The sequence below is a fragment of the Seriola dumerili genome, unplaced genomic scaffold (genome assembly GCF_002260705.1).
Source record: "Seriola dumerili isolate Sdu_G_001 unplaced genomic scaffold, Sdu_1.0 BDQW01000002.1, whole genome shotgun sequence".
NCBI classification, from domain to species: Eukaryota; Metazoa; Chordata; class Actinopteri; order Carangiformes; family Carangidae; genus Seriola; species Seriola dumerili.
The window spans coordinates 2158247-2172990 of record NW_019174257.1 but is presented as its reverse complement, the minus strand read 5'-3'; the positions used below and the strand labels follow the sequence as shown (position 1 = coordinate 2172990).

At 38.5% G+C, this 14744-nt stretch overlaps 1 protein-coding gene across 1 annotated transcript in view; it reads right to left on the bottom strand.

Annotated features, from left to right (window-relative positions):
- pex5l (peroxisomal biogenesis factor 5 like) overlaps positions 1 to 14744 on the bottom strand; it is an 87332-nt gene that overhangs the window by 22987 nt on the left and 49601 nt on the right. Inside the window, exons 3-7 of the mRNA XM_022754076.1 lie at positions 10483 to 10594; positions 5491 to 5700; positions 4113 to 4236; positions 3309 to 3399; positions 2269 to 2298 (exon numbers count right to left, since the gene is read on the bottom strand). Of these exons, the coding sequence (XP_022609797.1) occupies positions 2269 to 2298; positions 3309 to 3399; positions 4113 to 4236; positions 5491 to 5700; positions 10483 to 10594 (567 nt within the window). The remainder of the gene's footprint in view (positions 1 to 2268; positions 2299 to 3308; positions 3400 to 4112; positions 4237 to 5490; positions 5701 to 10482; positions 10595 to 14744) is intronic.

Sequence of the window (14744 nt, the reverse complement as noted above, 5' to 3'; positions counted from 1 at the left end):
ACACACACACACACACACATTTCATAATATATACATTTATGCACATCAAAATCCATTAAACATACAGGCACTCGGCGCACATCACAAACACCCACGCGCACACACCTCTAGCACAACACATCACACTTCCACAACATACATACGCGATCAGCCAGAGGGAGAGACAGGCAGGGAGAGTGTGCAGGGTCAGCCGTCTCTGCTTTCTCAGGGACGAGTAAATATCCCTGCCTCGACAAAGCCTCTGACATGCTTAGGAAGGCCAGCAGAATCCTTACTGTCAGCATCTCCACACCCAACCCCACCCCCCTCCCTCTCTCTGTTACAAACTTGAATATGAAACCTCGCTCTGCTGCGAAAATGAAAATCGACCAATTACACACACATGGTCTTTGCACTATGCGAGTGCGGTGTGGCTTACACCTACACATTTAACTGCGAGAGGTGAATGATTTTGAGATGCCCTTTCATGCTCACATGTGATATGACACTAGATTTACAGTAAATAGCAATGACTGTATGTATCCCAGGGATAGCAAATCTATTACAGAGACCGGGGAATCGACTGCTCCTTGTGTGCTGAGTCAGTGGCTTCCCTCAGGTCAGCCAGTACCTGTAACAATTCCCATCTCTTCAGACTGCTATTATGCAAGATTAATTGAGGTTACTTAATCTCAGTATTAATTGACTCAGAAGAAATTGCCTCATCCATTTATTGCAGATAACCACATTTTTATTTACAAGATCAAAATGCATGCAGTGTTAAAAGACAATCTCTGCTGTGTGAAGAAACTGCAGTATGCTGTAGCGGTGTTGTTAAAGGAAAAATCCACCCAAAAACATTAACACCATTTATAAAACACTGTTTTGTTGCTCTTTCTGGATTTATTAATTTATTTGAATTCCAGCTGAAACTTGGCAAGAGATTTCCAGTCCAGCTATAGTTCAATAACAGAAAATCTTTCAACTAATTACAGGCAAATGTCAACAGTTAATGTTAGGCTCTGATGCCAGACTCACAACTTTTCATTTTCACTAAAATACAGGAAGAAATTTAGCGTGCTTCTCTTTCTCACTCTGCCAGAATCCCATGGCCAAAACAAGACTCAATAGACCAGAATGCAGTGCAGTTGGTGATCCATGTAGGTAGAAGACACGGAAATAAAGACACAGAATTGTAGTAAAGTGTAGAGCCAGTTGGTCCTATGATAAGATAAAATGTACAATCAGACTATTATTTTGCTCGGTAGTTGCTTATTTTACCTATTGGTTCATTTTTCAGAGAGCATGGTTTCACTTTTAATGGTACAAAATGTGCCTGACAAATGTAACGCTATCTTAGGTAAGCTATGATTGGCTGTTAAGAGGAGGGGTTTAGTGAATAGTCAATTGGATTTGCTAAAAATTATACACAGTTCCGTTTCCACTGGTTCCCTTCACTTCACCATTGAAGACAAATATGTGGACCTTCAGAAGAAGTAGACCTTTAGATGAGATTGCCATGTCCCATAATGAGCACGAGATCAAGAAGGAACTTCACTGCTCATGTAACAATAAACACTTCATCACTCCTGTAGTGTGCTGGGCATTTCAAGCTTTTAATGTCTAACACAATAATCTGAGGGTGGATTTTTCCTTGAAGCTCAAATTTTTTGAGCCATTTAATTGTGTTTTATAAATGTGTGTATGTAAATCTCATGCAACACACGTTTCCCTTCTTTGCATGCGTTTTTTTGTTTGTGTTTGGTACCGGCCAAGTAGGAAACTAAAACCACTCTTTACAGTATCCCTGTCATTGAGCTACTATGTAACTCCTGAGCGAAACAACTTTAGTGTGTTTGTTTGCCAATAACTTCCCTCCATCTTGGATAGCTATCTTTAATCCTAAATCTATTATTTATCAGAGTGCTGAAAAGGTGATGTATGCTTAGCTGGCTTGGTGAGATCAACACTAATGGGCTCAGAGTAAGGCTGCTGAATAATTCATAAACTATTAATCTAATAATGGCGTCTGGAAACAAGACCCCTTATGCAGACCTACACAGAGACATCAACTCAGGAGGAAAGCGCTTGACATTTGGACCTCGTAGCACCACAAAGAAACAATCTCAGGGCCAACAGTATATCTAGATTTCCTCAAAGGTGCTGTTTTGGCTGTAATACAATCACCTGTATTAGGTCTTTTTTAAGTCAAATTTTGTGATGCTGTTTTCCCGGTGCAAATGTAAAAGTCTTTCAATATTATATGAAAGGATGCATAGGGAGGCTTACATGTCTTCCACTAATATACTGCCTGTTGAGCTGAAATGGAAGAATTGTAGGTGTTAGGACAAAATGATGGGTAAACAATCACACAACAGGGTCAGGGTTTTCCCTGTCATTGCAAGACTTAGGTGCAGCGCCTAAGCATTTTTGCAAGGGGCCTAAGCCGACTGAAGTTATGTTAGTAAAAGATACTTCTCTTTCACCCTGAGATGATACCTTATTGGCCCGAATATAATATGATGTTTTTTTTCTGGAAATAAGGTTTGAAAAATGACATCAGACATTCTTTTTGAATGGCGATAGTATGTGTAACAAGAGTGTTGCAGTATGAGTTTTGGCAGGCTTAATATTGCTAGGCCAGTGAGACGTTTCAAGTCTGTCTAGAGTTAGTCAGCCCTAACCTGCAGGAGGTTGATAGAGTCCCCCAACATCTTTACTGCAGAAATAACCCAGGGAGAAAATCTGTCCAACAGCCAGAAATTACAGCTGTCACAGATGATGAGTTTATGAAGGCAGTCTGAAAAATGCTAACTGCCAGAGAAAATGATTCTGAGAGAGGAATGAGAGTGAGACGGGAATCAACTTGCTACAGTTACTCAGTCAGCTGGCTAGTGACTACACCCACTCAGAAAGTGACCAGCCTACAGACGTCCGACTGAATACGAATTTTGGTAAATTTCCAAGTGCTGTTACATCGTCAAATGGCTATGGGAGAATGAGTGCAGTTCAAATCCATGCACTATAAGCCTTGTTTTACCTATCTGCGCCTAAGCCCTTCAGAAACCAAGGGAAAACCCTGAGGGTGTCTTATTAGATACAAACTTTAATATTAGAGCTACATTATCATGCATTAGCATGCAGTTGCTAAATACACAAGTTAAATACTTTGTTTCCTGAAATGATTATGAAGGCTTAACCATCATCTGTCAGAACAATATGTTTGTGAAGTTTGAAGCTTTCCCATTTCAAAAGGATGTTGATTTCAAGTGTAGACGTACATACAATAATGATGATTACTGCCTGCTCCTGTCATACTGAGCACTTACTTGAGATGCTAGGGCAGACTCTGGCTCAACTTTGGTATTTGCTTCCAAGTTCTTATTTGATGGCTCTAATTGGGTTTTACAGTCTATGGACCTGAAGGAGAAGATGGAAAGGTGGGATTAGTGATACAGATGCATGGCACTTGACTTGATACAAATAGTACGCTACACATGCATTTCAAATTGACTGTACAAGCATTAGCATTTTTCTTCTTTGAAATCATTGCCACCTTGGCAGATTTGGCACTTTTGCACAACTCAAAGCCATTTTTTCAAGAGCTCTTTACAAACTTTTGAGGCTGTTTCTGGCCAAAGATCCAAGAACTTCCATAAACTACAACACTGCCAAATATTTAGATGATTTTGCAAAGTCCATATTGTGTTCAATTGCAGTGTTTTGTTACCATTGACTGCCAGTGTTTTTAAAGTTATACTATATCTCCACATGGCTGCTTCGATTGTGGTTATGGCAAATAAACAATCATTCGTCAACGTAACAATCAACGTAAAGTTAGGGTGAGGCGACTAAAACAATTTTAAGTTAGGAAAAGATTATGGTTTTGTTTGTATGTCTTATGCTTCATGTCACTTTTTCAATACTTTACTTAAAGCCACAACCTTTTTCTAGCTTTAATCCTTGACTTGAGTGCTAGCCATAACCTTAAAGATAGTTAATCAAGTGGACATTGTATTGCAAGAGATGTTGCAGATATGTTTATTCTAATTAGAGACGGGGTTGTTCCTATGGACAGTGGGCTGACGTAAAATACCAATATGTTGCTGATGCCTGGTGAAGATGGTACCTACCACAGAAACTCGTTGGATGAATTTTTAGATGAACGTCGTCTCTCCAACTTCCATTTTCTGTTGCCATTTCTCTCAGGGTTGGGGTTCAACTCTTCCCATTTATCCAACGGTGAACCAATGGTAACTGGTGACAGGAATAAAATAATAATAAATCATAAAATCACAACACAGACTAAATTGAGAGGAGTCCAGTTATGTTAATATACTGGACATCAAAAACATCCTCTCCTCTGATCGAATGAATTACATCTAAATCTAAAATTCACCTGTAAAATATAGCTAACCAGAGAACAGTCTGCTGGACAAATACTGATGTTTTTAGCTTTCTGAAAAAAAAGAAAAGAAAAGCTAATTTCAATTTTGCAGTGTCATGAAGCAATAGCACTAATTTAAAAGTATGTAGTTGTGTTTTCCATTAGTTGATAGACAAACCTTTTATCACTGTGTTTCAGTCACTACTCTAATCTGTCTGACGGACAAACAGTGTGCTAAAAACAGGCAGACAATTAGTTCTGTGGGTGTCTGAAACAAAAAACATCTGCTCACATTTCTAACAGGACAAGAAGTTTTGCTTGTAAGTGATGCCAGGGTTATAGTCAATCTCACTGGCATGAATTATTCACCACGCTGTAGTTTTACTCACTCTGCATAATTAGTTCTCATTGAAGACTTTAACCTTTTCAACTGGCAAATACGAAAGTAATTGGCTGTTTTCTCGTAATGTCTTTTAAGATGATCCCTTTCATTACAGTAAATTGGCTTGATCCTTCTTTGGCCTATCTCGAACATGTGGGAAGTCAGTTTCAAAGGGGGTGATGGTAGTCAGAGTTGTAGGTGGTTGGGGGACTTGCGGCTCTTCAGAAACTGGGAGGGGTGGTTGATAGAAAGATACAGCAGGACAGAGAATTTGAATGTTCAGATTTTATAGATGCATATGATATTTTAATAACATTACAAAATAGATCACTATCTTTTTTTGTAGGTGAAAACACCATGTAAGATACAACGAATACTGTATGTTAAGATACTACTTTATAGGTTGTTGTGTGCATTTGCATTGTCTGGTAAACTGTAACTAGGGCCGTAGCTACCCTTAGATAACACTCAGGTAATCTCCTAAAAATGTACTTGAAAAAATTGGCAATTATTACATACATAAAAATAAGCAGTCACTGTGTGCAGAGGAATTTTATTAACTGCTCAAATAGAATATGATTAATCAATGAAACCTCATGACTTTGACTCATGACCTACTGCCCTGCCGTCCTCACCATATTTGTGTATCTATATGCATAACAAGTAACAGTGAGTTACGAGTTCCCCAACTTGAAGTTGCTCAATGATTTCTGTGGTTTTGATAGAAGCAGTCCTCATCTACCTGAGTCAAGTGATGCTCTCTCTGGGGTTCTCATGTTTGGTCCTGTCTGTTCAACTTCCACCTGGATCAACTCCGTCTCATCCGTTTTCTTCCTGTGTGGGTTGTTCTTCTGGCCGTCACCCCGGGTTGTTAGGGGACTCCTCTTGTCCTTACTGTTCCTCCTCTCACCAGGTTCACTGAGGTCCAGCAGGTCCAGTGTTGAAGACAGAACTGGGAGGAGATAACGATTGGTTAGCACCCCTCCTTCATAAATGTAGATTTAGTTTATGTCGAATATTTCTGAGCACAGTTGTTTTTCTGAGAGCGAACACTCAACAGACTCGCATCTTCCTCATGCATTCAGGACAATAACTTTCAAATCAAGTGTAGATTGCACCATCATTATTTCAGTGTTGCTTAACTCTACCTGATATATTTTATATGCTTTGAGAGGTTTTGGATGCCAATAAAAGCCTGAAGCAGGGAAAGTCAGTAGATACTTTCTTCAATATCCCTGAAGTGTCCTAGAAAACCCCTATTTCATTCTGTACTAGATTGTTCACTCTACTTACTGGTCTCTCAGATTTCTTCAAGCATCCATCATATTTTGAGAAGTTTCCTTTGTCTTTGTAATAAGATAGAATGACAGGTTTCACTTATTGTACTCCATGAAGCTTTGATTTTGATGTACATGTTTTCTGACACGGCGAGTCGAGCTGTCAAGGGTGCTTAAGCTGTCACCGTATTGCCGCCTGGGTGGACATCTAAAAAATTTGCTGCTGCTCTTTTCAGAGAATCCAAATATACTTCAGGCCACTGCACACTCTGATAAGAATGAGGCAGTCCCTTTAGGAGCTCCCGTTTGCTCAATTAAGTAATTCAGTCTCAGGTTGGTAGACCAGCAAAGAAGGACAGAGCCGTCTGTCACAGGGTTCAGCTTTCGTCTGTGCTGTTGTCCAGCTTCATGGCTACAGAGTCCGTTAAATGTAATAGTCAGATTTTATTTAAAGAATGATAAGTTGTGTAATTTGAGTAATTTGAAGAATGCTTTTGCACCTCTCTTCTTGTAAATCATGTTGCTTATTTTTTCTTCTCAGAGATGATTTTCTCCTCTTTGTTAACAGTCATGTTTCTTTCACATCTTGTTTATTATATATTTTCTGTGTTCATAGTTTGATCTGTTGTGGTTTGAGTCCAGTCAGTATCATGTTCTGCCGCTGGCTGTGTATTGCCAAGTGTATCCTGTTATTTTTAGGCTGCATCTTTGAATATTTTCTGGAAAAAATATTTACGGTACTGCATTGTCATGTTAAAAATTGACAAAAAATAAATACATAAAAAGCATATGGGTGAAATGCACACACAGGGTCCCTAATTTGGTTTTCCCTCTTAAAATCATTGTAATGAAAAAATTAAGCAATTTTCAGTGAAATGCATTTTGGCGCTGGCTGTCGTCAAGGTAAACATTATCATATCTCCTAAATCCATTATATGGGTAGCATCACTTGACATTGTCAGTGTAATGTGCATGCTGTACATGAATGACATCTGGCTGCTGGAATCGAATTACTCTCTGAGTTAACTTGCAGTAATTAGGGAGTTTCTATTGATCTTTGACATATGTTCATACAAGTCAGGTGGCAATGACAGAGGAAAACAGTCTGAAACAAACACATTGGGTGGCAGTTGTTGCCTGAAAGTCAAGTTCAGGTAAGATAAGAGATCCTTGTAAAACAGCTTTTTTATACATTGGTTATTTGGGGACCTGCAAAGCTGTCTGGCTCATTTCCGAGGCCCCTGACTGTTTCTTTTTTGCAATGCGAGCTCCAAACTACACACATATGACTGCATAATTGGCGTGCTGCTGTTTCATGACAACCAACTGAGATCATTTGTTGACTGAAATCTCTGCATAATTAGAGAGTATGCTGGTCTCCCATGCCTTGTGCTCTTTCGATGACAAGTACAATTACAAATCAAAGGAGACACACTCGTGAGGAAGTTGCCTGAAGAGTTTTCAGCATCAAAAAAGAAACGCAAGCTGCTCATGAAAAGGCAATGATGTCAAAACTGTTTTGGCACCCTTGAGTCTACTTGAAATGATGAGACTGGGAAGACAATTGCACAGAGTTTTGACATCAACTGGATATTTTAACTGCATGCTTGTATACTGTGTATTTATAACAGATGATGAGTTGCCATGTGGGGGCCCCTGGACTCAAAAAGGGAGCAAATAATTGTGACCACAAGGTTTTCAGATTTATAACACCATGGTAACTGACAGAAAACATGGGATAGAGAGAGAGAGAGAGAGAGAGAGAGAGAGATTACAACCTTTGAGAGCTTGTGTGGTGTTGCTAACGATCACTTGGACATGTTTCCTTGTAAGACAACCTTTTAGATTTGCCATTCCACATTAGGCAAACAATGAGTTTCAAGAGAGAAAAGATTGATCTTAAATCGATCACAAGCAATCAACTGTCAAGAGTTCAAAGGTGAGAACCAAGTTGTCTTTACGGTGTTCCTGTGAATATTGAACCAGCGTGTTAGAGCAAAGTGCTGACAAAAGAAAAAAAAAAAGAAAAGATTGTTGAGTGTGGATCCCTAGGAGAGTGGATTTTATCCATCCAGTGAGGGGGTGGTGATGAGAGCCGCTTCTTGAATAAATGAGTTTTAGCCTACATTGGTAAATGACTAGTGATGGATATCTTAACCAGAGTGAGAAGGATGCTGCACTGTTGAGGACTGTTGTCTCGGTGATGTTTCTTGTCATCAGGGGCATCGAGCTGATGAGGTTAAGTTTATAACTTAAGACTTGTTTCCATTTTCTTACTTAAATTGAAAATGTAAAAATACATTTATTGCTAGTGTGTTTCTAAACCCCAGATACCCATGAAACCAATTTATAATTTATAATAAAGTTTTTAAAATTCCATTAGTGGGCAAAAATAGTCATCAGCCTCAAAATCACAGTAATACTGCATGCTAGAGAGAGCACAACATGATGTAGGTCTCATGTGGATTAGCATATTTGAGCTTGTAATTATCATTCATTATTGATTTTCTTTCGCTGGCTAACTCAGTAACTGTAACTTCAGTGTTATTCAGTGCTTGGACACCCTGCCAGTCCATCACAGTGTGAAAACAGACTGACAGACAGTCAAACCTAAAACTACATACAAACAGCTTTGCTATTATATGGCACATACTATACCTTTAAATATATTGCACATACTAACATACTTGCACACACTAAATTCTAGACAGGGTTTGACCGTTTTGAGAATTTTGAGACTGACATGACCAATCATATCAGGCCTACGTCACTGACGGCAGGAGCAGCAGGAAGCTTTAGGGAGACAGAAGGTCGAGAGTTTCCCCACAACATTCCTCCATACTTTACCCAGCTAAATCAGCACGGTCAGTGGCCAGTTTGGAGACGACACATGTCAGCTGTGCAATCTGTTTGAGCAAATCATAATTCAAAAGATGGTACAGCTCAGTGATCAAGGTGCCATCCATGTGGAAACCAAGATGGCACTTGGCATCTGTTTAAGGCAGAACGTTAATTTTCTCAACATGTACTTTGACCCGGTTGATTTTCATTTATTTGCAGAAATAAATGCTGACAATTAATATACACAGTACAGTACACATTTGTACTAAGGTAGACACATTAAATTTCACATGTGCTCCACTCATGTCAAGTTGTTGCCCTATTTTGTAGGTGAATTTAATCATTAATGATCAAAGAGATGAAGCTATTTTCCAAGTAAAAATCTGGAATCTTACCATTCTGGGCTGATGCTTTGAGTAGTAGGTGGGGTGTGGTACTCTGTAAGCTATTATTATCAGTGATGCATTTTGTAATCATTTTCCCAATGGAAAAAGTGGTCTCAGACTTTTGGACCCCGCTGTGTGTGCATTTTTCCATTTGCACATTTCAACAAAATAAAAAAGGAGTGGAAATACTGGCAGGTCTGTCTCTCAAATACTGAAAAAGCATTTTTCACTTGGCTGAGGTGGGAAAATTGGTCTATTGATAAAAATAAATTGTGACAAACTGCAATGGAAACAGGCTTAGCAAATAAATCATGATGTACACGAAGCATGTGACTTGTTTGTCACTTACGCTTCTGCTCCACTGAAGATATAAAAAATAATGGCAGATGATCAGATATGTGTGGACAGAAGAGGAGACTGTAACCTTCCTCAAATTAATACATGAAACAAAATGGAAATGCCATATTTTTGCCATGGTTTTCTACTGTTTGAGGTTTGACTGGCACAGTTTGTAGCGCCCTCTTCTTCTGCAGTGGTTTAATGGCACCAACTGGAGATTAGATCCACCCACTGTTTATTTCAATGCGTCCAACTATTGAATTCGCATAACAGTGGATGGGAATGCACCTTAATTAGCATTTTATTTTGTACATTTTCTGGAAATTCTGTTAAACTTAGCGCTACATATGGCTAGAAACCTGACAGTTGTTAAGCTGTAATAAGTAGTTGTAATAATAAGCTGCTTGTATTATTGGTTGCAAATCAAACTCATGGTTACTTGAGAGCTTTGTATTGTTGTCTTTTTCTGCATGTAAACCTCTATTAACAACATCAGATAATATACTCTGTGTTGCTACTAACAGAGATGATGAATATGATGTGGACACATGGCACAGCTGAATAAAACTCCCCCTTGCAGTATTGTTGCCATGGTTGATAAAAAAACATGTTTTTAACAGGAGGCAGCATCTAATGTGTCATTCAAGTCCCTCACATGTTAACAGCCACAGTACGGTACCAGAGAGCTTTTCCTCCATATACTCCTGTGCGATTGTACTTTTGTGTTCCACATTTTGACAAAGAGCTTTGTCATAAGATATAAAGGGCGTCTTAAACAGCAAATATGATGAATACAGTAACACACAGATGAAAATAGTACTTGAAGTGCTTGGTGGTCAGTTATGTATTATTTGCATATCATCAGTTTTTTTTTCCAAGACTGTACAATACCAGCTGTGTTGGAAGTCACTGGGCGGGAAACCCCATCACACTTGGTCTCGCAGAGGAAATCGTCGATGGAAGGGCTAAGAAGCGGGCGGCTCTCTTGTTGCTCACTCACCAGCTGTAAGGGCAAACAGACAAGACAACTCAGGCTCTCACTCAGCATGTTTCCGTGAAGCTCCCCCATCATAACCTCTGCAAAAGTCCCTGCTATGTTAACATAAAGTGAAGTTCACCCCCTCTGCTCCTGCCTCAGTGTTAGTGTCCCAATACTGACAAATCTCTGCATTAGACAAGGGTTTTAACATCTGTGTATATTTTTAGGAGGATAACACACACCTGCAGCACATCATTCATTCACAGCATCTTGACATAGATACACTGAAGTGATACCAGTGTGTGTTGATCCACTCAGATGTTGCTGCCTTTTTAACAGTTTTAAAGGTTTGTGCTTGGGTTGATGTTTATGTGAGGAACACAGAGAAACCTACAGTATTTGAACCTTATTTTAATCAAATATTTTGCAGGTAACGGATAACCTACACTCTCTTGACCACAATCAATCATGTACTGCTCATCAACTGATCCCTATTTATTCGTGCCACTGATGTTTGACAACTGGCATATGGTTGTATTGTTGAATTAGTCGTAGCTAATGTTGGACAAATGTACGGCTGTTCTGTTCTGACACATCTGACGTTTAGCCATTGGTTGATGGACATCTTCATCACACAATCACATCAATACATTTGCATGCACACACAAAACACTGAAACTGAAAAAAGTCATTGTGAGGCAGGAAATTGGAGAATGTTTTGACATGCACCCTAATGACCTGGCTAGTGTAAAACCAGCCTGTACATGCAGCTGGTCCATAATGAGATTTCTCCCCAAACATCTCCATCTTTTTTAACCAGAACAGACATATATATATTTAAATGTATGAGTGATGACTCTGCAGCCTAAAGAGTTTTTTTTTTATTTTTAAAAATGTTTTATCAGCGCATTAGTCAATTTTGGATTGATGGTGCACTGAGAGGACAGGCTCTGTAGTGAAAGTGAGCGCAGTTTCTCTTGTGTGTGGATGCAAATGTATATGGACTTATTGACACTCAGTGCCACTTGGAAAAATCAAATGCAATTCAGTACAACAGCTTAGTCATAAATTCTACCTTTGCAAATATAATAATTTTCAGTTATGATTGACACTGTCAGAGTGTTTAATATAACTGTTTATTATTGAGGTGGCACAGTAGTGGTGGTGTTGTACTGAACTGGATTATAGTGAAGTGTGTTTTTAATATTCTATCTTCATTTTTGTAAATATAGTGAGCAAAACAAGAACACTGATGTATAATGCAGTATATAATATATAATTCAGTAAGTATATAATTCAATTAAATGCAGCCCATTTCAACACCACTGCAAACTACGACCTCAATAATAAACACATAGTTAAATTTATGCCTGTTAAGTGACAAGTAATGCCTTCCCAGCCTGAAGACTTTGTCATGAAGATGTACTCATAAAATCCTCTTTCTTTACTGCAGTGTATATAACCTAAATGAGTGCTAGTCACCATTGAGAGAACCATTGAGAAGAGCTGGGCGGAGAGAAACCCAATAGATGTGTCCCAAAAAATAATTGCTTAACAATTATTGCTTATCTCGCCTTCCAAACCATGAAAATGCTAATCACCTTTCCCACGATGCACCAATTTGTTGGCCAGTGCAGGTGCAGAATAGGTTACATCCAATTCATTATTGGTACCCTGAAGCCTCGATACTCCAGGTGCAGCTGGCCACAATCTGCCAACCAATGCTTCATAATTTGGAGGTGAAAACCAGTGTTGTCCCACAGAAAGGGTGGGCCACTGCTGTTGTCAGCCTGTGTAGTGTGTATATAATGCTGGCAGCAAGGAAACATGACATTTGCTATTGTTGCTCACAAGCAGAATTTTAATGAAGGTGGTAAAAGTTTAATTACCAAGCATGGAGTGGACTGCACACAACCTGCCATATGCTTGATATTAAAGATGTCAAATGGGGTTTTCATAGCACATCTACCCTGTATAGTACGTGCCCTTACAATTAGAGATGTATAATATATCCATCCTGAATTATATTGTGGCATTATAGTACCCCTTTACCCCATGTGTTTTCTTGGCACGGTCTTTACTTTCTCATTGTTTGGGGTTGAACAGATGCCCCTGCTATATGTTTAGAGATGATAATTGCAAAAGTCTTTTTTTTTTTTTTTCTTTTAATTCAATATGTAGAAATGTAGTGGTAACCCTTCCCTTGGATGTACATTTGATGAAGGTGTGAGAAATGAAAGTTATCTGGACTGTGTTGTCAGTTTATTAGGTCCACCTATCTAAAATGAATGCATTCTAACCCAACAGTCCCATAATGAATCCTCTCTTCATGAAGGTTATAATGGTTAAGTTTTTGTTGAAACCGTTTTAGAAAGTTTTTAGTTCAACTGTTTGATGATTTTTGTAGATGTATTTTGTGCTTTTGAACTGTATTGCATTATACAGTGAGGTGTTTCTGTAATTTTGCCTACCTTATTAATATAAATGAGGTGGACAAAATGATAGAAGCACTTCATAGTCATAGTATCTATTACTTTAGTTTGGCAAAAGGTCATTCATAAGTAAAGAAATGTAGAGTATCTTATCCCACATGGTGACTTACTTATGTTTGAGATTAATTAGACACAAGTGATCTGACTTCATGTTCGACCTCTTATGAACAAAATACAAAAATAAACCAAATCCAAATGGTGAGCTGTGTCTGAAATCACTCCCTCATTTACTTTCCATTACTCTCTATGTAATAGACACTAAATACTTAACTCAATAGGGCTCAGTAAACTGAGACCTACTAATCATTGTCATTCCACGTCATCAATGTCAGGTTTAGAAATACATCCATGGCTGCACAACAGATTGTGGGATTGTTTGCAGAAACTAACATGGACACTAGTTTTTTGTTCTATTGTGGAATTTTTGAGGGCACTATATAGTGGATAAATTTACACACTCAGTAAACAGTAAATTTAATACTATATTATAAATAGGGAGTGATTTATGACACAGTGGGATTTAGGAATCGTAGTATTAAGTGCATAGTGTAAACTCCACCATCGACACTAATCACAGATTATACAGTATGTGAAAATCCATAGTATGTAACAATGTTTTAGCTTTCTGAGATTCCCAAAGAGAAGCAATTCATTTTCTCTATTGGTCATCTGAAACATGTCATCAGTTCACGCTCAGTGTTTATAAGCAATTTTCATAAAATTAGCAGAGGTTAATGATGTAGTATCTTGAAGATATAACATTGTTAAATAATTTTTTAAGGTGTTAATGGGGTCCCTTTTTCTCCAGGGACCCAAACAGAACATTAGGGTCAATCTAAAAGAAAAAACTATTCATAATTTACGATGAGGTGGATATTATGAATTTATGAAGTTTCATGCTCAGCTCTGCTTTATGCATATTTGCACAACAGAAATATTTCTTTACATTGCAGTTAATAAGGATGCTAAACAACAGAAATGTAGAAGATGATGACATTTAATTTGGAACCAGATTAAAGAAAGAAACACAAACCTAACTTTTACTGCAGATGGAGAACATTTGAAAAAGTATATAAATAATATCTGGAGAAGGGTCATTACTTTGTTGAGTGGGAGTTTGTGCTGCTCTGCAAGAACGCTGACCCAGCACAGGTAATTAGAGTTTGTGCTGTTCAGGTGTCAAAATAAAGCTTTGGTCCACGGGAAGTCTCCTAGTGTGAAGTAACCTGATTTCACCCTCTGCTGCTGCCTGCCCATGCATTTTCCCCCAATTTTGAGTACAGCGACAAATCATAGGTTGAAGAATACACTGGGTTAGACTTGTTTTTAAAGGTCAATTTTATTGAGTGTTTTACAGTGTGTGCTTGTTTGGGAAAAGTGTTGCTGAGTCTGACTGGAGGCTGCACTACTGTTTACTCAGCCACAGTCATCAGTGCTGTGAAAGAAATGGAAACTTCATTTCATCTCTGCTTCAAAACTTAATAAAACCTGAATAATAACCACACAACTGCTAGCCTTTAGTGGAAGAAATTAATAATCTCAAATGGCTTCTGCTGCTTTAATTAGATGATTTTTTACCCATATTAAGCTCAAACACTACCTCATTAAAATCCCACCTAAAACATAGGTAGAAATGATTAAACTGACAGACCCAGCTCTGGCAGGGAGAGGAGAGAAGCAGC